This window comes from Strix uralensis, chromosome 14 (assembly GCF_047716275.1).
Source record: "Strix uralensis isolate ZFMK-TIS-50842 chromosome 14, bStrUra1, whole genome shotgun sequence".
Taxonomy (NCBI): Eukaryota; Metazoa; Chordata; class Aves; order Strigiformes; family Strigidae; genus Strix; species Strix uralensis.
In genome coordinates, this window is record NC_133985.1 from 14,302,799 (window position 1) to 14,327,884 (window position 25,086).

The 25,086-nt window shown below is 52.2% G+C and overlaps 2 protein-coding genes across 3 annotated transcripts; one reads left to right on the top strand and one right to left on the bottom strand.

The window, feature by feature from the left end:
• Positions 1-838: 838 nt before the first annotated feature.
• FAF2 (Fas associated factor family member 2) lies at positions 839-17,355 on the bottom strand. Its single transcript, XM_074884052.1, has 11 exons — positions 16,578-17,355; positions 9,338-9,406; positions 8,767-8,901; positions 7,984-8,060; positions 6,704-6,842; positions 5,335-5,420; positions 5,163-5,254; positions 3,554-3,731; positions 2,461-2,632; positions 2,094-2,237; positions 839-1,627 (listed from the first exon to the last, which is right to left on the bottom strand). The coding sequence occupies exons 1-11, from the start codon at positions 16,638-16,640 to the stop codon at positions 1,445-1,447; spliced, it is 1,338 nt and encodes a 445-aa protein (XP_074740153.1). The 5' UTR covers positions 16,641-17,355; the 3' UTR covers positions 839-1,444.
• Positions 17,356-17,429: 74 nt separating this feature from the next.
• CLTB (clathrin light chain B) lies at positions 17,430-24,417 on the top strand. Of its 2 annotated transcripts, XM_074884053.1 has the most exons (6): positions 17,430-17,717; positions 19,453-19,499; positions 20,760-20,877; positions 21,183-21,294; positions 21,721-21,774; positions 22,240-24,417. In XM_074884053.1, the coding sequence occupies exons 1-6, from the start codon at positions 17,534-17,536 to the stop codon at positions 22,409-22,411; spliced, it is 687 nt and encodes a 228-aa protein (XP_074740154.1). In that variant the 5' UTR covers positions 17,430-17,533; the 3' UTR covers positions 22,412-24,417. The 2 variants fall into 2 exon arrangements, with proteins under 2 accessions (XP_074740154.1, XP_074740155.1); XM_074884054.1 differs by lacking the exon at positions 21,721-21,774.
• The last annotated feature ends 669 nt before the right edge of the window (positions 24,418-25,086 follow it).

A 25,086-nucleotide genomic window follows, 5' to 3' on the forward strand; every position in this document is an offset into this window, starting at 1 on the left:
TACAGCCCAACCCTCCAGCATGGCCGTGCCCCCACAGGGAAGAGGTGACCCCTGCACTCCCCAGCTGGGTGGGGAACCAGCCTGGCCCCAGAGACGCTCACCAGCCCCAGGCTGGGCAGGCCAGACACATCCACCTCCACGGGACAGCTCAGGCTCCCCAAGGATAAGAGCAAGGTTGCTGCTCCCCAAGGCTCTGTGGCCAGAAAGGGAACAGCTCTTCCTTCGGGAGGAAGAGGAAGGCGCTCTTCTCCCTGTTGAAGAAGCCATGCCAGGCCCTGGAGCCACCAGGAAAGGAGGCTGGTTTACTAGTGCCTGCAGGCTTCAGCAATGGGGGGGGGGGGAAGATCTGCCTGCTCCCTTCTGTGCTTGCAGCAGGCGAGTGAGCACAGTTACCTGTCCAAAACAGGGGTAAGGGAAGAACAGGCTCCAGCCCCTCTTGCTGTGGGCAGGAGCCGATAGCCCCACTCCACAGTCATGACCAAGCCTCTGGGGGGGCTTACACCCACCCTTCTCCACCCTGCATGTCTTCTTTCCACCTCTAACCTGATCCAGGAGGGTTGCCCCAGCCCTCTGGGCAAAGGAAGGGCCATCTCCCTCCCCCCAGCCTCAGCCCAGAGTTCCTGCCCCAGGCAGGCAGCACAGCACCAACCCCAGCCCTGCCTTCCCCATGGTGCACACACTCTGGTTTGCCTTACACCAGCAGCTCCCCTGGCCCAAAATTACCAACTCAAGGCCAGAAGTTAAGTGTACGCCCAGTGCTGTGAGCAGTAACCTACTGGAACACCCTCCCCAGCGCTTGGTTGTGGCAGGGCATAGGCAGAAAGCATCGGCACAGACATGCTAGAGGCAGAGTTTATTACACTACGCAGGCTAAGAACCCTGGGCAAGACCCCACACGGGTAAGAATCGAACCAGCTCTTTATCAAAAAGTTAATACTATAGTCAACCCCATTCTCCTTTGGTCATTACAAAGCAAGAGAAATATTAAAAGAAAGATATTTATACACAGAGGGAAGCTGAAGAGATTCTGTCCAGCCCTTCCCCCCCACCCCACTCCCAGCACATTCAGGTGCCCAGTCTTCTGGCTGTCAGGAGCAGCAGAGTATCAAATCTTCACAAGATATCAGGTTCTTGGGGTTTTATTATTATTGTTGTCAATAAAAGCAATAATTACTGAGAGCTGCCATTCCTGTTCCTCCCCAGGGAGGGCGGAGGGGCAACACCAGCTCCCCTCGCTCTCTGCCCTCCCATCGCAGGGGATGGCTGTGTACACGGGTGTGTGAGGACGCACACACACTTCCTCTCGCCAGTGCACACACACAGCACAGCTGGCACAGGCGATGTGGTCTCTGATCCCTCGTTTGTATGCAGTCTTTTAAAAAAAATATTGTATTATAATAATAATATGAATTTCTCTTTCCATTTTGTGTCTTCTGGAAAAGTGTCAATCGTCCGTGAGGTCCTGCACAAAGAGGACTTCCGTGTGGCTGAGTCCGGCCTCCTGCAGCGTGGGTGGGTTGGGCCACTCCTCTGTCGGGAGGCAGGGCAGGACACGGCGAGGGAAGTTGGCCTCAATCTGGAACTTTTCAGGGCTTTCTTTCAAGGAGAACAAGAAGTCATGGATCACCTGGGAAAGAAGCACAGGAATAACTGCCAGCTGGGAGAGCAATGACACAGCCAGACTGCATCCGTGGCATCTCAGAGGGGAAAGGTTACCAATTTTGCACCATCACAGCACTGTAGACACGGGACAGCCACTCTCTTAGCATACATGAAACACGACTTGTCACAGAGTACCTGGGGAGTCCACACAGTGTTTCTGGCACTTCCTACACCATTATTTAGTTGGGAGCAATAAAAGTTTCAGCTTTTCAGAAGTAGTTTCTTCCATTTTTTCTCTAATCTCTCTTCTAAGCTAGTGGGACCAGGCCCCATGACACCGTCCTTACCCAGGAATAACTGACTGCTAAGGCTCTTGGCAAAGGTCACCATTTGACAAAGTCCAATGGAACCAAGGCTTTGCTGGGCCACCCAGAGAACCTCTCGACCTCTCTTTTACTCTGGGAAGCCCATCAGCTCTGCCCCAAGCTCACCGTCAATGACTGTGTGAAGTGGAATCGCCGCTCCACCCTGGAATCGTTAGGCAGCTTGAAAATGATCTTAACACTCTCTGGGTCATCGGGATGTGGCTCGGGAGGAAGGCATTCGGACTTCCGCTCCTTCTCCTCCTGCAGCGTCTGCAAAGTAAGGATGGAGCAGGAGCAACGGGTGTGCACTGAACTGACCTTTGCGCTTGTCCCCTGCAGCACAGCTGCTCCAGGAGGCTCAGAGGATGCTCAAGCCCTGAGCAAGACAAGCAGCTCCAAACGGACAAGAAAGCCCTGCTGCAGGCACTGCTCCTGCACAGGGTGAGCGTCCAATGGGGCACAGCAGCCTCTCCAGCAGTCACTTTGCTCTCACCTGTCGCCGCCTCTCCTCTGCTAGTTTTTGCTGCTGCACTTCCTCCTCCTTCTTCTTCTTCCTCTCCCGTTCTTCCTTCTTCTTGCGTTCCTTTTCCTGGTCCGCACGCAAGGATGCCAGATATGCCTCATCCTGCTGCTGCCTCAGAACTTGGGTTTGGTTCCTCTCTTCCCTGCAGACATGAGCAGGGAGCGGTCAGGGTTAGCAGGCCCCAAAGTGAGGGCACGGCAGGCCGATGGCAGACCTGAGGGTGCAGGTACAGCCTCAAACGCATAGGAGCACACACATCAGCTAATGCCTCATTTAGAATACCACAAGCTCCTAAAATGCAAGCGGTCTCCACAGTCCCCAGCGCACAAACTGTTTCCCTAGCCTGAGTGAAAATGAACTGAACACAAGAGATTTCTCACCCACTGCAGCTTGACAGGGTGGACAGACAGCACATAAGCAGTGCCCAGGATTTCTGACTCATACTTGAGACTCTTCATGGTTTTATCTCCTTCAGGTAATTCCTCGTGTGTTTCAGAAACCAGAGATATCAAAATGTGTTACTGGGTCCCCCACAGAGACCACGGGGCAGGGGAGCGGCAGACAGAACACCAGAAGGTAGCATCCTACTTTGGACAAAGCCTGCAAATCCCTACAGTTACCAGGGACTGGAGCTCACGCTTGCGAGGCACTGCCAAAAACACAGTTGGAATTCAGGACAGCCAGTCCAGGCAGCAACACTCGCCCACCGGCTGGCTGTGGACGCCAGCTCTCCTCCTGCCTTGCTTTGCTCCCACTTGGCTCCTACCAGCTATTGTCCCAGCTTTACCTGCAAAGCTCTGGCACGCTAAGGGTGTGCTCCACCTGTGGAACACAGTAGAGCACTCACACCCACCTTTCAGTAGTGGGCAACACATCCAGCTCCCTGGCTATAGGGTGGCCTGAATTTATGGACCAATGATCCCACTGGGAAGAGGAGAGCCCAGGGGCTGTGTTTCAGAATGGGAGATGCTGAGCTACCTGCCTACAGTGGTGTCTGGAGGGAGGAAGGGGCAGAGCCTGCCTCCACTAGGTCTGCATTACTGGAGCTCAGGTCCTGTCATACCTTTCCAGACGTTCAGACACCAGGTACGTCTGGTTGGCGTCCATGATGAACATCAGTTGATTAATGAGGTCATCAGCCTGGATGAGGCCTTCTAGACGTCCAACTACTGTCATTCTGCGATCCTTCAGCATGATCACAGCCAGGAATGGGTATGTGTTCTCTCGCAGAGCCTGAGAGACTGGAAAACAGGCACGAACATCACCATAACTGCCCCAATCCAGAAGGTCAGCAAGGGGTACAGCACAAAGCCTTTCCATCACCAAGGGCCTAGGAAAGCAGCTCCCACAGCTGCGATCTCTTCCAAGGCAGAAAAGGTCTCAGGCTCCATTTTGTCAAACTAAACCCTAAAAATCAGCAAAGGGAGGAAGTGGCTTGGAACGTAGAGACCGAGGGGAAAGAAAACAAGCTTTCAAGTAACCAAAAAGGTTCTTTAATTCAAGCAGGAAGGAAGTAAATTGCTCTGAATGTCCATTCAGAATGGGACAAAAAAAGCCCTGGGTTAAACTGCAGGAAGAGAAGCACAGGTCAAGCACAGGGAAACACTTGCTAAGATGATTAAGGATGGCCCGACTCTGGAAGATACTGTCATGGGGAAGGTGCCAGAGTCCATCCTGGATTCTTCTGAAAATTAGGTTGTTTCTGCCAGAGGCAGGCTCTGTCTTGAGGCAGGGAATGCAGCAGATCAGGGACTTTTAAATTACAGTTTGCCCGTGGCTGCTGACCACCTCCTCCTTAAAACATGCATAGTACATCACACAACTTGAGAGTCATACCAGTGGAGCCCTCCAAACTAAATCAGAGCACTCTGTGGATTAAATGAAAGGCCACAATCCATTCCAGCTCTGCTTTCTAGGCTGTGACTCCAAAGCACTGCAGCAATGAAACAGCACTAAGTACAGGAATGTCTCCTTAGAAAGCCATTCTTACAAGGGGTGGAGAGCTGGTAGCTGAACTATGAAGCCAAGAACGACTCGGTGCCAGAACTCCTGGCCTCTCCTGCCATGAAACAGGAAGGGTCAGAAGTGACACAGAAAACCTGAACAGGACTTTGGGAAAAGGCTCCATTTGCAGCGAAACCCTATCAAAACGATGGCAGGCCAGGTATCAACAGCTCTGGAAAGACAGTACTGAAAAGGATCTCATTGTGGGCTTTTGAGGAGACAGTGAGACTGGGTGTGGAGTAAAGATGACTGTCTCAAGGAAAGAATGCACCTAAGTGTCACCTCAGGCACAATATGAGCTGGTGTTAAGGGCACAGCTATTTAGATACTTGTTTCTGCACTCAGTTTAATCCTCAGCACACACCCACCAACTCCCATTAACAAGGCACTGAAAGCAGCTTGAATGCCCACAGCAAAGAGCACGCAACTAGGACTGCCCAGGAACATATGGAACAGTGGAGGTGAAGAGCAGAAGGTATTTCCCTGGCATCCAAACAAGCCCTCTAAGATACTACATGGAAAACAACACGTATTTCCCCATGCAATCCTGAAATCTCTTGTCTGCACAAAAACCAACCGTGTGTTCAGACATGTAAATTTGTCAAAGAGCATTTGGCTTTGTCTAGAGATGGGAGGGAATAAGTAAAGCCCAGGAGGGACACACTCACCTCTGTATCCCTCTGGTTTATTGGTTGAGCAAGCCCAGAAGAGCATTCTAGTGTTTATGAGGGTGATCACCTCAGGTACACACAGTGTATTGCTAGGAGATGAGAAGAGATCACGTGAATGAAGTTGCATTTCAAGTGCAAAGATAACTATTTGGAAAACTGTCCTACCTACCGGCAGAATTCATCTGTGTCTTGGTGGTCATCTCCATGAAGATAAACCAACAGAAAGCGCAGCTCCCGCTTGGCATCATTCAGTGCCTTGGCATAAGAGCAGAGGAGGTAAAGTTACAAGGTCTCTAGGCAAGGGGAAGGTGGCACCCACAAGACTTGCATGACACAGCTCAGCAACATTTACTCGGGCCATGACTCTGCCACTAGTGTGGTTTTAATGAAGCAGCAGTGGAGGATGAACCTGTCAGACCTTCTGATTAAAACCTCATTTCAGGATGTGGCGCTGGAGAACACTGAAGTCAGAGCGAAGCCAGGTAGGCAACTGTGTGGATTGACACCCCCCACCGCCCCACCAGACTCAGCCGGCAGCGAAGAGCCCTCCTTCACCCCTCAGACTCGCAGCAGCCAAGGCTGAGCTTTCCACTCTAGCCTGTACAGGACACAATCTTCAGACCACATCAAGCGAAAACACTACTAAAAAAGGTAACTCAATAACGCTGCAGGCCCCAACAAAACAAAACCAAAACATTTTGCATCTACAGTCTCTGGATTCCACCCACCAAAGAGCATTTCTTAACAAGACCACAGGATAAGTGCACAATAGGCTCCCTGTTTTACTGGCACTGGGTTTTGGTAGCCTAACCATTCCGTGGTTATTTAAGTTTGGATTCCAGGCAAGACAGAGGGGCCTAGAAGAGCTGCGGAGGCGGCGAGCTCCATCGCTGTGCAGTGTGGAACAGATACAGACTCCACATTCTTCCCTGGCACTTGGGAAGCAGTGCTGATCCAACTGTCTGCTGGGACGCACTGCAGGAGGCCCTTCCCTTGGCTAGGCTGAGAGAAGGTGCGGAAGAGGCAGCACCCACTGGGATGTCCCTCTTTTACAGAGAGAGCCATCAGCCCACATCTAACATATGGACTCTCACCTCCCATAATTTCTTCAGGGGCTCCCTCTCTCAATTTTGAGGTCCTGCACCACGTTCTGGAGTTGCATTATAATACAAACCCAGGCAGTCAATCCCAATTTGGTCAACAGAAGGACAGACTCTGGCATACTACATCAGTTTATAAAAACAAAGGCAGGATTACAAAGAATAGCTGTTGGCTACAGAGCCATACAGACGGTTGAGGAACAGTCAGAGCAGCTTTGCTTTCCAACTTTGCAGGCTTGGCATGTCATCAAGCCTGGCAGACACTGGTTTTCCAATACACTTGTTCACTAGCTCTCCATTACCCTGTTAGAGAGTTTGGGGACAAACACACTGGGCTTTTAAATTAAAAGTGATTTTGCCATGTAGGCCCTGATACAGTCTGGCAAAATCCCCACTCTCCATCTCCCCAGGATCTATGCACCAACATGTGACACTGACCTGGCTGTAAGTTCCCTGGTAGAAGACAGGGTGTATCCTCCCATATTTTTCCTCAAACATATGAATAAACGAAATAATGTCACCCACTGGGTCAGTGACCCGACTACGAGGATCAGGGCGTATAAAACGCAGAGCAAACCTAGGAAAGAAGCAAAGGACACTGGAAATTCAGCTTACTGACTTTCTGAAGAACAGGTTTTCTTTTCCACAGACAGTCACTGGTATTCATAAGGAGGAAAAAAGTCAGAGCTGGGACCCTTGAACATTTATAATCATGACCTAAACTGTCACCTGCTCCAAACTGCTACCACTGCTACAGAAGCCCCCCAGTCAAATATCTCATGCCAGGCACCAACAAGTATCTGAATTCTGTGTGATTAACAGTTTTGACTTCCTCTGGAGCATCAGGCATAAGCCACACCAACAGTATGAGGTTTGAGGAATTTAGTCAAAGACAGGCTGTTAAAAGCCACACAGTTTTGTCCAGATAGCTTTAAAAACTGCACTTCTGCTATTCCAAGACTAACAATTCCGGAGTGCAAAGAGCTGCAGAAGAGAATATTACACTAGGAGTCCAATGAAAACAGAAGAAACAGTCATTCCTCTGAGGCTGAAAAAGCTTAACTGCAAAGCAGATATCAATATTGTTTAGTTCTATTGATGCATAGAAGTTACACTGAACTCTAGGGAAAAAAAGTAATACAACAGGGGAAATGGCCAAAACAATGCAGATGCATGACCACTGGCTATTTATCACCTTCCAATATTTTCTTTCCTCTCTATCAATGCTGTAAGGAGGCGATATGAACTAGCCCTTCAGGGCAGTAAAGGGAAAAGAGGCAACAGACACCAAAGGGGAAGAAGGCAGAGGTGTTTACAGTTTAGGTTTTACCAAATAACATACAGGGATTAAGGCAGGTTAACCTGCAGCCCAGCCCAACAGGACATGATTCTGATCAAGTTGTCTGTTCAGGAATACCAGACAGTTTGACACTGTTTTGCATCCCCTTTGCATGGCACTCAAACTGTAAAGCCACATGGAGTTAAAACTCCCAATTAAATATTTCATTTATAAAGCTGTAAGATGCTCTTTTTCGCTGCAATAAGATTTATTTCTTACTAAACAGTGTAGGAACTTTACAAGGCTACAGATAAAGCCAGCTGAGCAAATAAATGTAAAATCTGTCATTAAAGATCCAAGTGACAGAGGTACAGCCAAACCTAAGCTAGTGTGTGCCTTGACGCAGTCAATACATGAGTCAGCACAAAAAGGTACTTACCTAAATATATCAAGTAATGTGTAATAGGTAAATCGGAATGGAAGCATTATGAAGTAGTAACCCCATCCTAACAGGCCCTGCAATTACAAATAAAGAATTAGAACAGTCTCCACGCCAGGAACAGGCCTGCTAAAGCAAAGTGTCCACCAGCATCACAGGCACACATGGGAGTATCAGTGCTCTAACCACTGCAAAAGAGCTCAGCAATATTTCATGGCTTTGGACACAAATTAAATTTAAGTGACTAACCTGGTTTATTCAGAATTCAATGTGACACATCTAAAAAACCGGTGTCACTGACTATTCAAGCAGCAATGCTTTTGCTCTGTGCTAATTTTCTTAACTGTACAGAATGATTAACAGCACTGAGTCTTACAGGTCCTCAGGCAATTTTGTTTGTGAAACATTAATGCAAGTGACACTGTATTCAAGTTAATATAAATTTTTGAGGTGTTCTAAAAACACAAATATATTGGCACCCTGCCATGAGGAGGGGACAGTCCTTTGTTCCTACTGAACTGATCAAAAAGCTTTACTGTGCCACAGCAAGACATTCTATGACACGAAGGTCGTCTCAGACTGTGAATCACACTGGGGAGAAAATATCCACAGCAGTAACAGAGGCTGAAGGAATAGCTCTAATATTATGTTTTCAGAAGATAAAATATTTAGAAAGGAGATAACAGCATACAAAGAAAGCAACTCCTTTCCCTGTTTTCAAGTTCTGTTGTTCACAAAGAATCACCCAAGAAGCAGGAAAAAATCCACTGTAAGATAACTTGCCCTTGGCTGTGGCCTTGAGACAACGTAGCTGTAGATCCTGTGGTCGGCTGTATTGACCTGCAATGGCCGTGATGGAGGAGGATTAAAGACACTTGGGACACCCTCTTGCTCATTCAGTCGGTCCTGTACAGCTGCCTTTGACACAAGAAAGAGCAAAGAGAGCTTTCAGACATTTAAGGATGGCAAGAAATACCTTTATTATACTTTGGACGCTAACAGTAGGTATTATTTGTCCACAGCCCCAGAGCACTGGATAAGCACAACTCATTACAAACCATAACCTCCAATACTCTTTTCTGCCTGGAAAGCCTTCTCCGTGGCAGCCTGCACACACACACTACAGGGAGTTACACAAAGTGCCAGGCAAGTGATTGTTCACAGCCGTAACAACTCTGCTGTGTACTTCTGAAACCAGCTCTCCAGATGTATCAAGCTATTGCTATACAGAGCTACTAGTGTAAACTCAGGGATTGACGGATTGCATCTTAGTTGTAAGGCTCCCCTTCTCCACAGAGTACTCCATTTAACCCAGGTACTTGGAAACTGCTACAAATCTTATTTGCAGTGGTACCTCTATGTTCCAGTTGTGCTGCTCCAGTGTGTGACGACACTGGTCCATGGACTCTATGCCGGTCAGGTCCTAAAGAAGGAGAATAAACACAGATGAGTGCCAGGGAAGTGCTGTATTTTTACTGTTCTTTGCAACACGTGAGCAGACAGGAATTATTGCAATACATTACCACAATACTTTTTTTTTTTTTTAAGTGCTTTGCTCTCAGTTTAAGAGCAACCTGAGCCAACCCAAATCCACAGACACACAGGAGGCCTCAAACAGGCCTTTGCACTCTTTGAGCATTAGCCAAGTCTCAGCAGTGCCCAAGTTCTGTTACTCCAACTGCACTCAGCCCAGTCAGGAGTCTAACATAATGCTGCCCACAGGTTTCACTCTGGAAGGATATGCCAGGCTGATGCCCTCAAACGTCCCCTCAAAGCATCAACTTAAGACAGGCAAAGCATTTCCGAAAACCCAAGATGACCATTACTTCACTCGCTGCAAAGCATAAGAGACTAAAACCAGAATAAGCCAGGTACCAATGAAGGTAGTGTCATCCAGCATCACAGGGAATTCTACAGTAAAAAAACTGCAGTCCAGAGACAGGGCCCAAACCAGAAAACATTGTCCAAACACACCAGCAGACCTCAAAGCCCCTGAGCTCTCACGTCAGTGTTTGGGAAGGCGTATTTTAAACCCGTGCCAATCAGAACTTCTGCACAAGAGATCAAACAACTGTATTTGTTATCACAGGAGGCCATGTCAGCACCTCTTGAATAGAGACAAATCTTTGCTGAAGCGAACATCCCTGTCACCATGCCACAGAAACACATCTCCCCACACCACTCACTGTAAGGTGCTTGAACAGATATTTCAGGGTTGTGTACTGCACCTATCAACATGGAGCCAAAGCACACACTTTCATGGGAAAGCATCAAGCCACAAATGTGTTGCTGCTACCCTTTTAACAACAATCCTTTGAATTGGTCAGTGAAAGATCATTACAGGTGACACCATTAACAATGCTGGCCATTTTGAAGGAAACTGCTGTTATTTTAAAATTAAAAGGAGTAAAAAAGTTTTTTTATAAATGGGCTACAGAAAGCCAAGAAAACACTTATACCTTCAGAAACAATTATTAAGCTTGTATCCAAGTCGGCAGAAGCAATGACAATAATTGTCACAAGCAGTGTAATAAATTCAACATTAAAATGTGCTGGCGATACAAGGAGACTTTTGAAATATGACAATTCCCTCCAGCAAGATCATTCTTGCCAAGAGAACTCTGCAGATTCTTGATGCTTCACATCCTCACCTGGTGGATTTCTCTCCAGACCCCTCCCCAGCCCACTGGTGTAACACAACAGAGGGGTGCACCTCCCTGGGCGGCTCAGGGACACGCTGAGAAGTGAAGTAGGCTGCTTCCCCTCTGGACTGCTGCTACACAGGGCGACAGCCGGCGCCTGCTGACCTACAGAGGTTCTGTGAGTCGACCTACACAAGAGCCTTGCCTGTGCTCTGCCTGCCGGTTCCACACACGCTTCTCCGCAGCACCTGAGAAGATCTCAGCCACGCGGGAGTTCGGCAAGCAGCAGGGAACTTTTGCTCCCCGTGTCTGTCATACAGCAGAGCTTAACTTTTCTGCAGAAAGCAGCCTATGATGAGCACCAACACAGAGCAGTGACAATATAAATCCTTGTGCGCAGCTTCTATCGCACCTTGTGATCCAATCCATTGTTAGCAATCCTATTTAATTCTGATCGTCATCTCCCCCATTTCTTGCTTCATTTAAAAGCCCCTAAGGCAGTGTTGACAAGCTGACCATTTAAGAATGAACAGAATTGGTTTTTTTTAACTGTAGAAGGATGGTGCACCTATTTCCTTCCCTGCCCCCATTCATACATTCCACATGCTATTTCCACCCGAGTCACACTGTGGACAAATGCGCTATTCAATCTCTGGGCTCGTTCAAACTTTTGAGCATTTCTTGGCTTTTTCCTGATGAAGTCTCCACAGATCTCTACCTCCTCCCCAGTCTAACTGGTAAAAATCATTGCTTCATTCTACTGTATGGAACCAGACTGTTCAAAGCATTGCTGACATTAACCACATGATTGCAGTCACTCAGAAAAAAGCACTTCAAGTCACTGCCCAGTGCTGTATAAATGTTTATTAAAAAGTTAATTCTGCAGCAAGCCTTGCAAGGGAGCACTACAGAAGTGAATTTCATAGAAGAAATGAAGGTCAGTGAAGTCAGCTGTTGTTGCCAGAATACCTTTGTTTATCACTCAGCTTCACAATTTAGTATTTTAATTTAACTACCTTTCTTTAAAGATGTGCTTCACTACTTACAATTTAGGGTTTACATTCTGATTTTTTTTTTACCCTAAACTCCTACAGAAGGCACTTCATTGTCCTTTTAGAAGGACATTTTAAAAGGCACCTGCAATTTACTCAAGTATTTGATTTTACAATGGAGTCACAATGCATGTATTTCAAAGCTTTGAAAGTCTTCTGATCACCATTCCTTAACACCTTGGAAATTCTGCTGGCATTTGCAAAATTTACAAGATTCAGAAACTCATTCACACCTTTGTCTCCAAATGTCTGGATTATTGCTCAGCACTAATAACAGGGCGTCATGACTGAACATTCCCTCCTTTTTAAATTATGCAAAATGCTTTAGCAGTTTTCGGTCAGAAAGCAGCACCAAATTAACAGCCATGCAGAACTATCAACAAGCATTTAATGAGCACTGAATCACTGCAGCATTTGCAAGATCTACTGAGCTTCAGAGACACACTACAGGGCAGCTAACTTCACCCCTTCCCGACCATCATTACAGCGACAGGCACGCTGTTGGTCAGATCTCAGCCTTCTTCAACAGCACTTCCCCGTAGAGGTGAATCTACATTTCTTTTCTTAGCATCTTAATACAGTTGTTCTCAACATGAAGCACAAGTGACAAAACCACCCCAGCAGCACCATGCCTAGTGCTCCCACCACTCTTCTGATCAGTGAAGCTGCACAATTAAACACTGCAGGAAAAAGAAATTGCCTGTGTGAAGGCAGCTTTTAAAACTGAACACTTTTTTGAACATTACTTTGACGTGCTCTGTAAGACAGACACACTACATGTAGCTCCAGGATGTTCTGGAGGACACATGGGTTCAGAACAACTTGCACATGAAGTAAGGAACTGCAGGAAGGCAGCTCAACTGTCAGTTTAGAGAACACTTGCTGTTAAACACCAATACTGTTCACTATCACTCCTAATGACAACTCGTACTGTTATCTCGGTACCTTTCACGGCCACTGCTTCACCTTAGTCACAGAAATAGATTAGAAACTTGAAACGCATCATTTCCACAGCACCACTCATAGCGTTTCTGGTGAATCCCATGGCTAGCTGCAAACGGTGTTATTCATGTGCCAGACAAACGAGCATGTTCTAAGTATCATTAAGACTAAGAGAACAAACAGTATCTTCAGATCAGTCACTAACTGCTAGTTTCCTACTCACTGTAGTCTCTCAGCTGTCTCGAAGAGCATACACCTTACACAGACATAGTAAGTAATAAAAAGATAAAGCCCCCTGTAGTTAAAATTAATCCCACTAAAGCAGCACCCTCAAACCTTCAAATAAATACAGATCCAAGCTCAAGGCAGTGGCTCATATTTAGAAAACAAAACATTAAGTACCACAAATGCCAGGAAAGTTCAACACTGCCTTCCCAAACACTACTCAAAGCAGAATCCTACCCTAGAGCTGCTGCTGGATACAATTATTTGCATCTCTCACCTTTGAGACTGTTCAGAATGCTAAAATCATCTCAATACTGAAGTAATAGGAAGTGAAATTCCATGCTTCAAAAGATGAAGGAATACCCCTGAGCAGATAAAGGTTGTAAACTGGACTTACGAAACTGTTCCCTCCGCAGATACGCTTGTATGTTGAAACACAGCTAAGAGATGCAAATCCACAGGACTGTAACTGGCACTGCTCTTAATTCCCAACCCACTGCCAAATTCCAGAGAATTATGTTTCCAAGGGTAAAGAACATCTGACTTCAAGCAGAAAAAAGCCTTTACTGAGGCAGTTTCTCTTTGCATATAACAGCAAATGCCTTTATGAGGTCTTTGATCAATATGCAATACACTGAGTAGGTAACATGCCTGGAGTTTGTTTCCTCCTTCCTCTTTAAATTAGAGATGTTTTCAGTCCTGAGCACCTTGTTTTCCCCAGTTGAAGTTAAGAGATGGTATCATGAGTGGTAACTTTCTCCTTTGCAAATAACACTCCATTACTTTACATTAGCATATTATAACATTAGACATCAGCCCAAGTGTAATGGGCACAGATCAATACCAAGATCCTACAAAAGCTGCTCTGCTGTTTCTTCTGTCTCCCAAATGGAACTGTATCTCCACAGCATAAGCTGTACACATCAAGTTTCTCTCTACAGATGTCAAGACAGCCAAGCCTTGACAGATGAAAAATTTAGATGCTTTTATTCCTTTATAAGCCAATGCTTCTGCAGTAAAAAGGAGGCTGAAAGCGTGCAAAAGTGCTTTGTTGCTTTTATTGCAAGTTTATCCCAATTATCTCTCCATAACGGTGCTTTTTTTTTTACTCCATTAACCTGCCACAGCAGGGTGGCAGAGAACTGTCCTATTCCAGCCCTGTCCATAGGAAGAGAGCTGCTATTTTGAGCATTCTGCCAGCAGAGCTGTTTGTACGAGCACTATCAAAACGCATCAAGCAAACATCAGTGGAATTAATACAAAGCGTGTATTTAAACTGTAACCCTCATGGTTTGGGACACAAACAGGACAGCACACATTCACCTCTCTACCTTGGAAAGAGCAATTTCCAGCAGAAGTAAGATGAACAGTGTAGGGCAACAGCATCTTCAGCCAGACCAGCTGTTTGCTGGGCAAATAGCAGTCTATAGCGCTTGCTCAGTGCTTCCCTTCTGGCTCTCCATCTAACTAAGACTACTGAGGGCTATTACTTACCTCATCTTTGTTACCTCCACTCCTTTCTTAGTCTGCTCTCCAGCTTTATTCACATTGCAGTGACATGCCACCTTCTGTGGAAGTAGAGTGCTCTGCCACCACAGAATACTGTACAAATTACTTAGTGCATCACAATGAAAGTGTAGTTATCTTTGAAAACATTTAAGTGCTCCCTGCCAAGACAGCAGGAATCCCCAAAAGGTTTACAAGCTTACTGTAACAGTGTTTTGCAGAAAAAGCAATGTACAAATTATTTTAGTGAGACTTAGCCATCCTCTCCAAACAGCAAATAATATTTAACGGAGTCCAGCTAAAGGAAACAAGAACAAAAAAATCTTTTCCAGGTAGACTGATTTACTACTCTATCTCATTTCAAAGAAAGAAGGACAACTGCACACCTGAGCCCCTTTCAGCCAGGTGTGAAGTACCAAAGGAGAAGGAATCACCAGTGAAGTCTGTCATTAGCACAGCCCTGGTGAAAAGCTAATCCCATATACCCCAGGGGACAGAAGAATGAGAGTATCCTGGTATCCAAGCCTTCTGGACTACAGCTTTCACATCAGGCTTTGGACAGTGGCCATCCTCTAACTGAAAAAAATTCTCCCCTTTACAGTCTAAGGAGCATTTCCCTCCACTTCAAATCAAGGCTCAACAGGAAGCTGAACTAAACCATGAATCCTTCCTTCTGACTCCTTCTCATTCCCCTCCAGCCCCTAGCCTGCTGTCCATGGCAACACCAGGTAGCATTAGGAAACAGGATTCTTTAGTTTCACAGCTGCCCACAGGGGTTTGAAAATAGCAACAGGGGCACTGATGAGTGCAGCTGGTCCTATCTGTCCAGATTCAGTAGATTAATAAGCACTATGATATCTTACAGCAAGAGAATGGGAGCTGGAGGACAGCTTTTGCACATATATATGTGCAGCATAAGGCAATGGCTTAAACCTCATATACTTACCAGGGAAATGGTAACATTGGGAAAGCAATTGTTAACATTGCTCTGCCTCCTTTGTCTGTAAGTTAAGATTGCCTTAACAGCTTTATTTATAGTAAAGATTTAGAAAGGATATCTGTAATGCATTAGTTAGTTCAGACAGTTGTTGAATCCTGCTGGCTCAGAGGTGAAGGCTTGGCAAGTATCTGTCTGGAATGATGAGGAACACCTGCATCTATCTCAGCTGTGGAAGGCAGGGCTACATGCCTCTGAAGTCCCTTTAAATCCTGTAACTCTACAGTCACATCACATCAAAAAATGCAAAACAGTCCTAAAAAACCATGAAGCAACAAAATCAGACAAAGGACTCTTGAAAGTAAATATCATATCTGTAAAAAAACTGCAATCCAAGGAACACCACATGATCCAATTCAAAAACAAACCCAAGACACCTGAAGATAATTTTCATTGGCCAGCATGTTTAATTACTTCTCACTGAGCAACCCTAGTATTTCAACTCCACAGCACTGCTTTCTCACCAATAAACCACATCTACAGATTGGGTTTTTTTTCTTTTAATTATTCAGCTGCTGCACAGCCCTGATGCCTTGGCAAACTAAAGGTTAAGGGACCCAGCCCATGCTATGCAGCAGACAGCAAGATTAGATCATTACAATCCCCAGTGGCCTCCCCCCGGTAGGCATTACCAAACTGTGAGGGTTAGAAACAATCTTCTGAGAAACCACATTCCATAGAACCCACTGGCTAACCCTCCCAAGACACCAGGAAAGGCTTTCCCATTCACCACTAACGACGAGAAATGGAATTTTTCAGACCACCTAATTAAAATGGCCGGGACTTACCGAGGAGTTTTTCCCGTACAGAGTTAATGGGGTTTACTCATCACTTATTTCCTGCCTCGCCAATTAGCGATGACAGAACACCATTCCTAATGAAGCACTCGGGGATGCATAGCACCAGCCGGCCCCTCAGCGAGACCCCAGCCCGGGGAGCCCAAGCCCCACACAGGACCCCCACGGGAAGTACTCTTGCCCCCACCAGGACCGGGACCACGGGGCTCTCCCCTCTCGCCACCCACTCAAGCCCGGCCCGACACCTCCGCACCACCGGGCCCTCTCCAGGCGGTGCCTGCCCCAGCTCTCAGTGAGCCCCATACCCCCCCCCGGCCCGGCGCAGGCCGGCAGGACCCCAACGCCGGTGGGGCGGCCCAGCCCAGCCCGTTCCGTGCCCATGCGCCGCCTCCTCCGCTCCCGCCGGCCGGCACAGCCCCCCCCGACGCGGCACCTGGAACTGCAGCAGCTTCTCGGTCTGCTCCGCCGTCAGCTCCCGCTCCTCAGGCGCCGCCATTTTGCCGCTGCCTCTGACCCGCCGCTCCGTCACTCTCCGGAACTGACGTTCTCCCCCCCGCAACTTCCGCTCCGGGGCGCGCGCTCGCAGAACACCGTTATGAAGCCAATGGCCGTTTATCGGCCGCAACCGGAAATGCTCGATCGCGTTCCGGAGAAAGCCGAAGCGCTCCCGGACCTCTCCGGAAATGCCCGAATCTTATTAAGGGGGCTCGCTGCTCGCGGGTGTTCCCGCTGGGCGCACGGAGAGCTCCGAAGTGTGTCGAAGGCCGCTCGGGCGTTTGCGGAGCTGGCCGGGGTTGGGGGGGTGGCTGCCTTGGGCTGTGGCAGCGGGTCCCCTGTGGGAGCGGAGCCCGAGGGGGTGATGTGAGCCGGAGCCTTCCGGGAGCTGGGTGGGCTGCCCGTCACCGGGGCGGCCTGTCAGCCACCGGGTGGGTCCTGCCCGGCCGCCTCCCGTCCCGCCGGGTCGCCCGTCCACCTGCGCGGCTCCACCCAAGATGGCGGCCACCAAGCCAAGATGGTGGCTGTGAGGGGTCGCCCGCTCCCACCCCGGAGAGCTACGAGTGCGCGCGTGGGGGGGGACGGCGCCCCGGGACCACGGTCCTGCGAGCCTGGCGAGAGGCGGCCGAGCAGCCCCGGCCCCCCATGCCCGCGATGGGGCCGCGCGCGGCCCGTACTGGCTCCGGCCGGCAGCGGCGATGCGGGCTGCGGCGGGGGCTGCCGATGCGGCGGGAGGCGGGGGAGCGGGACGCGCCCGGCGGGGCCGCCCCGCCGCTGATGTCAGCGCGGCCGCCCCGCCCGCCGCCGCCGCAGTGACAGCTCCGCCCGGGCCCAGTCGGGCCCAGCCCAGCCGAGCCGCGCAGCCGGAGCGGGAGCGGGGCGGGCGGGCCGGCCATGGCCGACGACTTCGGCTTCTTTTCCTCGTCCGAGGGGGCCGGCGCCGAGGAGGACCCGGCCGCCGCTTTCCTGGCCCAGCAGGAGAGCGAAATCGCGGGCATCGAGAACGACGAGGGCTTCGGGCCGACCGACGGCGAATCGGCCGCCGCCCCGGCCGGGCAGGCGGCCCCGCCGGAACCGGGTGAGCGCCGCGCTGCGCCGGGGGGGCCCGCGGGGTCCGCCTGGCTGCGCGCCCGGTGGGCACGGAAGGAGCTGCCACCCCCGTGGGTGTAAAGGAGGACTGTGCCCCCTCTTCCCCGAGGGCGGCGAGGGGTTTCCTCCAGGCTGCACCCGCCGTGGGACTGGGGTTCCCCGAGGGATGCACAGCATCCCCAGTGGGTGATGGCGTCCATGCTGCACCCCTGGTGGGCAGGCGATGGGTTCCCCAGGGGACCAGGCCTGCATCCCAGCAAGGGCTCTGTGGGGCCTGTGCTTGGTCCCAAAGGGCTTGATGTTGGGGTTCCCTCTCAAACCTCAGGATGTGGGGTGAAACCTGAGCTGGGACTTGCCAGCTGTGGGGCAATTTCTCCCCTGTGTGCTTGGGCTGGGTTCCCGGGGTTGGGTGGATCCTCATCTCCAGGTCTTAGTGCCCTCAGCTAGGGCAATGTGAGAGGCATCCAGGCAGAGCTGAGGAGTGATGACATCCCCGTCACTGTCCCCACAGACAGGAGAGCCCTTTGGTGTGCAAAATGGTGTGCATTTCCACTGGGGGCATTGTGGTCCCAGGCCCTGCAGGTAGAAGGGGCTAATCCCGATCTCTTGCCTCCAGTCTGCAGGGGCTCAGGGCTCTGCTCTCCACATGGACATAGGGATGCTCTTGCCACCAAACTCTTGCTCCTTCCCCTAACCCAGGCCCACAGGGCTGTGGAGCAGTGGTTTCACCTCTCCACACTGCCTCTGTGGAGGCAGACCTGGGCTCGGAGAGGTGTTGTCAGCCGCAGTGATAAATGCAGTCAGACAGGCTGGAACTGGGTGTAGTCGGAGCCTCACCATGGGGGCGAGCACCATGGGGACTGTGCTTGCCTCAGCTATGCTGTGGCTGTGCGGCTGCCTGTGCTTCCACCTAGCCAGCTGGTAGGAGCCCTGTGGTCATCACTGAGGAGAGCTCAGGGCCTTGAGTACACCTCTTTCAAAGTCTCTTCTCTCCTGGCAGTGGAGCTCCCTGCCTGGGGCTGGCTTTGTGACCCTGGTGTGCAGCTCACAGTGTTCTCTGGGGCTGGGGGGCAGATGGGACTGGGGACAGATGGGTCTGTACCCCAGCTGTGGGCATCGGAGGTGCCTCATTCCCAGCCCTAACCTTGCAGCTCATCCCAAGGGCATTCCCCCAGGTAGGCTCTCCAGGACCTTGGCATGCATGCCTGCCCTTCTCTCCTGGTGGAGCACACTGCAGTGTTTCTGTGGGCTCTGTCCCTGGCAGGGTTGCCTTCCCTTCGCAGCCCTGCACTGCTGGGCACTCGGCCGACAGCTTCTGGGTCAGCTGTCTGTGTCCATCAGCAGCCTCTGCCTGGCTACTTGCTGGTTGAGCTTGGTCTGGTTGTCTTTCTACAGTCAGAGCACCTGCCTGTGTCCAGCCTCGTGCCTGAAACAGTTTCCCTAACCTTCAGATAAGATAAAACACCAGTGAAAACATCGTAAAGACATAAATGCCTGGAGAGGCTTGTCTGGGGGAGAGAGAGGTGCTGTCTGAGTCCCACCAAGGACAGGAGACCTTGGGGCTTGGCTCACATACGTGGTGCTGTTGTGGATGGGTGTGCTGGGCTGGAAATGGCACAGACAAACTCCCAGGAACTGATTTGCTTCAGTTTCATGAACACCAGCCCCTCTGGGATCACCTGCAGCTGCCAAAGTTGTGTTTCTCTTTCTCTCTTTTTCTCTAGCTGGTTTCCAGAATGGAGGAGCCACTGTCAATGGAGATGTCTTTCAGGTGAGAACTCAGCCCCTTGCCCCAACCCAGTGGTTCTAAGGGGGATTGGGTGGGTATGGGGCCAGCACTCCAACCCTCTGACCCCAGGATTGACTGGTTTGCTATCCAGCCACAAAACAGCTATAGTGTTCCTGGAAAGGTCTGGGTCTCATGGAGGAGTCCTGGCTGCTCCATTCTCACCCCTCATTAAAGAGAAGATTGGTCCCATCTGCTGTGACCTGCCCCAAATCTGTTTGTAGGTGGCTTGGGCCCTAAGAGCAGATGAAAAATCCTCCATTTCCCACAGAAGCCCCCTCTCTGCAGCCTGGGTAGCTCCTGGAGGCCTCCGGAGCAGTCAGGAGCATCTTGTGGTAGAGGCCAGAAGCAGGACAGGGCTGCCATGGGACACTTACTTTGCTGACTCAGCAGCATTTCCCATTAAACCCACTTCCTCATGGCCAAGGATGTTTCATGGGTGCCACCCACGTGGGTCTCAGATCTTCTGGGAGCCTGAAGCCCAGCTCTGCTTGCTACAGGAGAAGCCGTGCCAACATCTGACAAGCCCTTCACCCCACTCAGTGCCCAGCTGTATGGCATGTGCATTGCTCGTGCCTAGTTTACGGGATGATAATCGCATCAGAAACGAGACACACTTAATTAGATTGGGGATCTTGGAGAAAAGCTGTAATCCCATTGCTGAGCTTGGTGTCGGGCTGGACATGCTGGCCAGCGGAAGGTGTTAGGAGAAGTGCTGAGCCAGCGTGGTGCTGGGTCTGGCAGGAGCCATACAGGCAGCTCAGCTCAGAGCACCGAGGGAGGCTCTTGCCTGTGGGCTAGTGTCTCACCAGAGAGCGGTAGCCCTGCCTCTCGCCTGGGCTCTCCCTGTCTGTTGTGACCAAGCCTGTAATGATGGCCAGTCCTGGGGCTGCCTTGGCCCGAGTCAGGACTGGGGAATCCTGGTGGGGAGCATGTCACAAAGCTGGTGGCTGTCCTCTGCCATGGGGCTGCCCAGAGGATGCGAGAGCTGCGTTGGCAGCAAGTGGTAAGTCAAGGAGTGGAAGTCTTTCTGGGTGACAGGGCCTAGGGCTGGGAGCTGGGACAGCAGATTGAGCAGCACTTCGGGGACACTGTCCCAGATGTCCCAGGCTGTCACCCTCCCTACCTCCTATCTTGGCTTGTCTGAGTGCTGGGAGTGTGGAGTCCTGCCCTGCTGCCAGCCCTCTGAGGCGGCTGGGCTGTGGGAAGAGCTGGTGCTGATGGTGAGATGCTCATGTCCTGCAGGAGTCCAATGGCCCCACCGATGCCTACGCAGCCATAGCCAAGGCTGACCGGCTGACCCAGGAACCTGAGAGCATCCGCAAGTGGAGGGAGGAGCAGAAGAAGCGTCTGGAGGAGCTGGGTGAGAGCCAAGGCCGTGTGTGGCCACGCTTGTGGCACCTCGTGACATAGCAGTCAGGGCTCTTGGGGTCCCTCACGTGGGGGTGACCCTGCTGCATCCCTGAGAGGTGTCTCTCGTGCCCCACACTGTGTGGGTGCCCCTGCCAAAGTTCTGCTGTCCTTGGAGCAGTGATGCCGTTCAAACAGTACTCGTGGGGACTGGGGACAGACCTGGGGGGCTGCAGCTGTCCTGCCTGCCGAGGGGCTGCCCGGCAGACCCAGCGGGTGCCAGTCTGGCTGATGGGGTCTGTCTCACTCTGGCCTTAGATGCGGCATCGAAGGTGACTGAGCAGGAATGGCGTGAGAAAGCCAAGAAGGACCTGGAGGAGTGGAACCTGCGTCAGAATGAGCAGATGGAGAAGAACAGGGCAAACAACAGGTATGTTGGGGTCAGCACAGCCATGTGGGCTGCGATGGGAGCTGCTGTGCAGCCAGATCTGCCTTCCTGGGATGTCTGGGGGTCTCCAGCCCTGCAGGGATGGAGCTTTGCCAGGCAAGGGGAGAGGCCCCAGGGCTTTGAGCCGCTCCAGTGACTGTGCAGAGCCGCCCTGTCTGGGATCACCCTGGGATCACCCTGGGATCTCAGTGCCTCCTGCCCCCGGCCTGGGCCTCGCATCGGGGCAGGGTTGGGGCGCTGCCTGTGCAGCCCTGCCGTCAGCGGCAGGTTTTCCTGGTGTCGTGTACGCTGTGATGAGTGGGTCACACTCTGCGGGAGAATGCTAACCCCCTTTCTGTTTCTCTCTTTCTAACCCTCTGCCTGCCTGTCCGCTCTTGGCTCTCTCTCTCTCTGTGCCTCGGGGGCTAGGATCGCTGACAAAGCCTTTTACCAGCAGCCGGACGCCGATGTGATTGGCTATGTGTATGTGCCTCTTACAGACCGTATCCTGCCCCGCAGGGTCTGGGGGTCCTGGCCCCAGCACTGGCTGCCCAGCCAAGGGAAGGGGGGATGCTGGGAGGTACTGGGCCCTGGTAAGGTTCTGGAGAAAGGATAATGCAGCTGAGTGTCTCCAAATAGTGAAGTCTTAGGAGGCAAGTGGAGCTCCTGAAAATGCCCCTGTAGGGGCTGGTTGAAGAGGCAAACTGTGGGGTCTTGTGCCTTTTGGGGGACGGCTCTGGGGATGGGGAAGTGCCCCTGGATGAATGATGTCTTGGGTGAGTGCAGCCAACAGCAGCCTTGAGCAGTGTGTGTCTCTGGATTCCAGAGGATGCTGAGCTCATCAGCTGGAGCAAGGGGACAGGAAGGGGGACACGAGGGGTTCCCAGACAGAGGGGAGGGTCTCCTTGGAAAAGGTTCCGCCAGTGACAACCCTCAATGTCTCCACAGGGCCTCAGAGGAAGCATTCCTGAAGGAGTCCAAGGAGGAAAGCCCAGGCTCTGAGTGGGAGAAGGTGGCCCAGCTCTGTGATTTCAACCCCAAGAGCAGCAAGCAGAGCAAGGATGTCTCGCGGATGCGCTCGGTGCTCATCTCCCTCAAACAGACGCCCCTGTCCCGCTAGCTGCCGCCTGGCACAGCCGGGAGTGCAGCAGGGCAAGGCCAGGCCCACCGAGCCGGGCGGCTTCATGGGGTCAGCCCGGAGGGGCCTCACCCTGCCTGCCCGCTGCTCCCTGGTGCGCGCCTCGGCTGTGCTCGAGTCACTGGTTGTATCTCTCCCCATGGTTTTCCTTTGCTTAAAAGGTGCATCGGTCTCTTTTTACACTTATTTATTACGGTGGCATTTCCCCGGGAAGCGACACTGGGTGGCAGAGCTGAGTTAGTGGGGGAGCCTCCGGCCAGGTTGTGCCCAGGGGCCTGGCTGACTGAGAGGGGGAACACCCGACCCCGTGTTCCCCACCTCACCCCTATGCTGGGAATAAACCTGCCTGCAGCTGTCCTGGCATTGGGCAGCTGCAGGCATGGCAGCCCCGTGTCTGGGCCTGGGTCCTAGCCCCGAGGCAGAGATCTTAGTGGGACCCCGGGCTGCCGTATGCCTTTCCCGTGGGGTTTAGAGCAGAGCTGGTGCGGGGCTGCGAGGGTGGAGGAACAGCCCTGACTCAGCTCCGCACTGCCCGGTCCTACCGGGAGCACGGCTGCAGCGTGATGCTCCGGGCTAGCAGGGGCTGAGGAATGTCAGTGCAGGCACCCAGGCTGGGCCGGGACTGCCAGCAGTTGCCCTATGCCTAGCAGAACTCTCCCCAGCCTGGCTGTGCACCCCAAAAAGCTGGTGGGGCTCTGAGCAGCAGTTGCAGTGTGTTTGTGTTCCATCCGTCCTGTGGGGCTGCTGGTGCCAGGCAGCACGGTGCTGCAGGGCACTGGGAAGGGGTTGCGGGATGAGCGTGCAGGATGTTTTCTGTGCTTCCCCCCAGACCACCAGCAGTTGGGAATGTGGGGTGCCAGCCTTCAGGGGCCCTTGGCTCTGCTCTGCTTCTTCCCCTCCTACTAGGATGGGAGATGGAGGCTGTGTGGTTGCAGGGGCGGAGGTAGGAAAGTCCAGCTGCTGTGGGGCAAGTTAAGCCCCAAGCTCCCTAACCCAGGGGCCCAGAGCAGGATTGGGCAGAGTTCTGGTACTGGGGCTTGTGCTGTCCCTGGAGAACCACCCACACATCTGTCTGCAGCTGCTCTGTGGCTTTTCTCAGTCCTCCCCTGGACACGCCTAAGGCAGCATGGCAAGATGCCTCAGCCCGGCTCCCCACCCCACACAGCACACGCTTTCCAGCCCAAACACTGGCTTTCTCCTCTGCTTGGCGGGGCCAGCACCAGCCCCGGAAATCTGCAAAACTCCTGGCTAGCAGGACAGGGGCAGGCCTGCACATGCCCTGCTGCGGGCAGCCTTGAACCTGTGCCCAGGGTCCGGCCCGTCGGGGGCTTGGGAAGGGCTCGCAGCAGCAGGTTGGGGGGACATGGAGCAGAGCCCACAAAACGTTTGCTGAAGCCTCACTGCAGAGCCCTGTTCAGTCAAAAAGCAAGTATGCAGCGCTCTCCTGCCCTGCAGCTACAGCTCCACAGGTCAGGAAGGTCACCTGCCCTGCTGCTGCAGCCCTTGTGGGGTGACCAGACACCTCGGCTCTGGGGCACGGGCTCAGCAGCAGGCTGGGAAGGGAAATGGGTGTGTAGGGAGTCACTGGGTGGTGTGTGCTGGGATTGTGCCCCCTTGTCCATAGGGCTGATCGCTCCTACTCTGTCCCCCTGCGCTCCAGCATGCGTAGGCAGCTCTGCTGCGGTGTGGGATGGACACCGATGCAGGATGATACCTCGGGACTCGCCTGCCTGCCTCTACCTTTCGCTGCAGCACAGCGGGAAGCACCTCGGGCTGCTTCCCAGGGGCGGGGAGCCCCCCTGCACTCTGTCCCTCCAGCCCCTGCAGGCAGCTGGGCCCCTGGGCCCCCCAGCTGCTGTGCCCCCCATGTCAGGCAGGGGCAGCCAGCTCCCGGGGAGCCGTGCCCACAGCTGTTCTACATCCCCTCGGCTTTGGTATCTGTGACTGTTCAAATTACCTGTTACAATAAACGGACATCACCAATCCTACAGGGCACTGTTGTCTTTCTGCTTCAGCAGCACACGTGTGTGTTTAATAGAGCCCGTGGCCACGGAGCCTCCTGCGGAAAGGACGGGGCTGGAGGGGAACCACATCCTACAGGAAAAAGTAGGAGCAAGGGGAAGGGCCAGAGGGTTTGTGCTAGGCCGGGGCAGAAGCAGTGGCAGCAGGACTGGGGGGCTCTGCTTTGCCCCCTGTGAGCTCCTGCTTGTCCAGTCAGGCTGAGCTGCTCCCCAGCCTGCTGCGCCCGTCTCCAGGCTGCCAGGGCTGCTGAGGGGTGGCGCTTGCAGGTCTGCCCACCGGCTGCCTCTCACACCCCTGCCCCAAGCTGGCTGGGCTGGAAGTGCCAGCGAGGCAGCCAAAAGCGGCTGCTTCTAGGCAGCCAGCCAGGGAAGGCAGGCAGCGCCCCGGGCTCGCCGGTGCCGAAGCTCACCCTGCTCAGTGCCAGCGATGGCTCATCCCCTACCCTCACATCTCAGAAGTCAGCTCCGGTGGGCAAGAAGAGCCTTCTCTCTCTCCTTGCCGAGGCTCACCAGCACAATTCGCTGGACAGGAGAAACCAAGCACTTGTTTGCAGGCAAGAAGCACATTTACGCCTCACACCCTGTCCTTCAGAGAAGTTTCTAAGGGCAAAGCGGTCTCACCAAGCCACAAAGCCA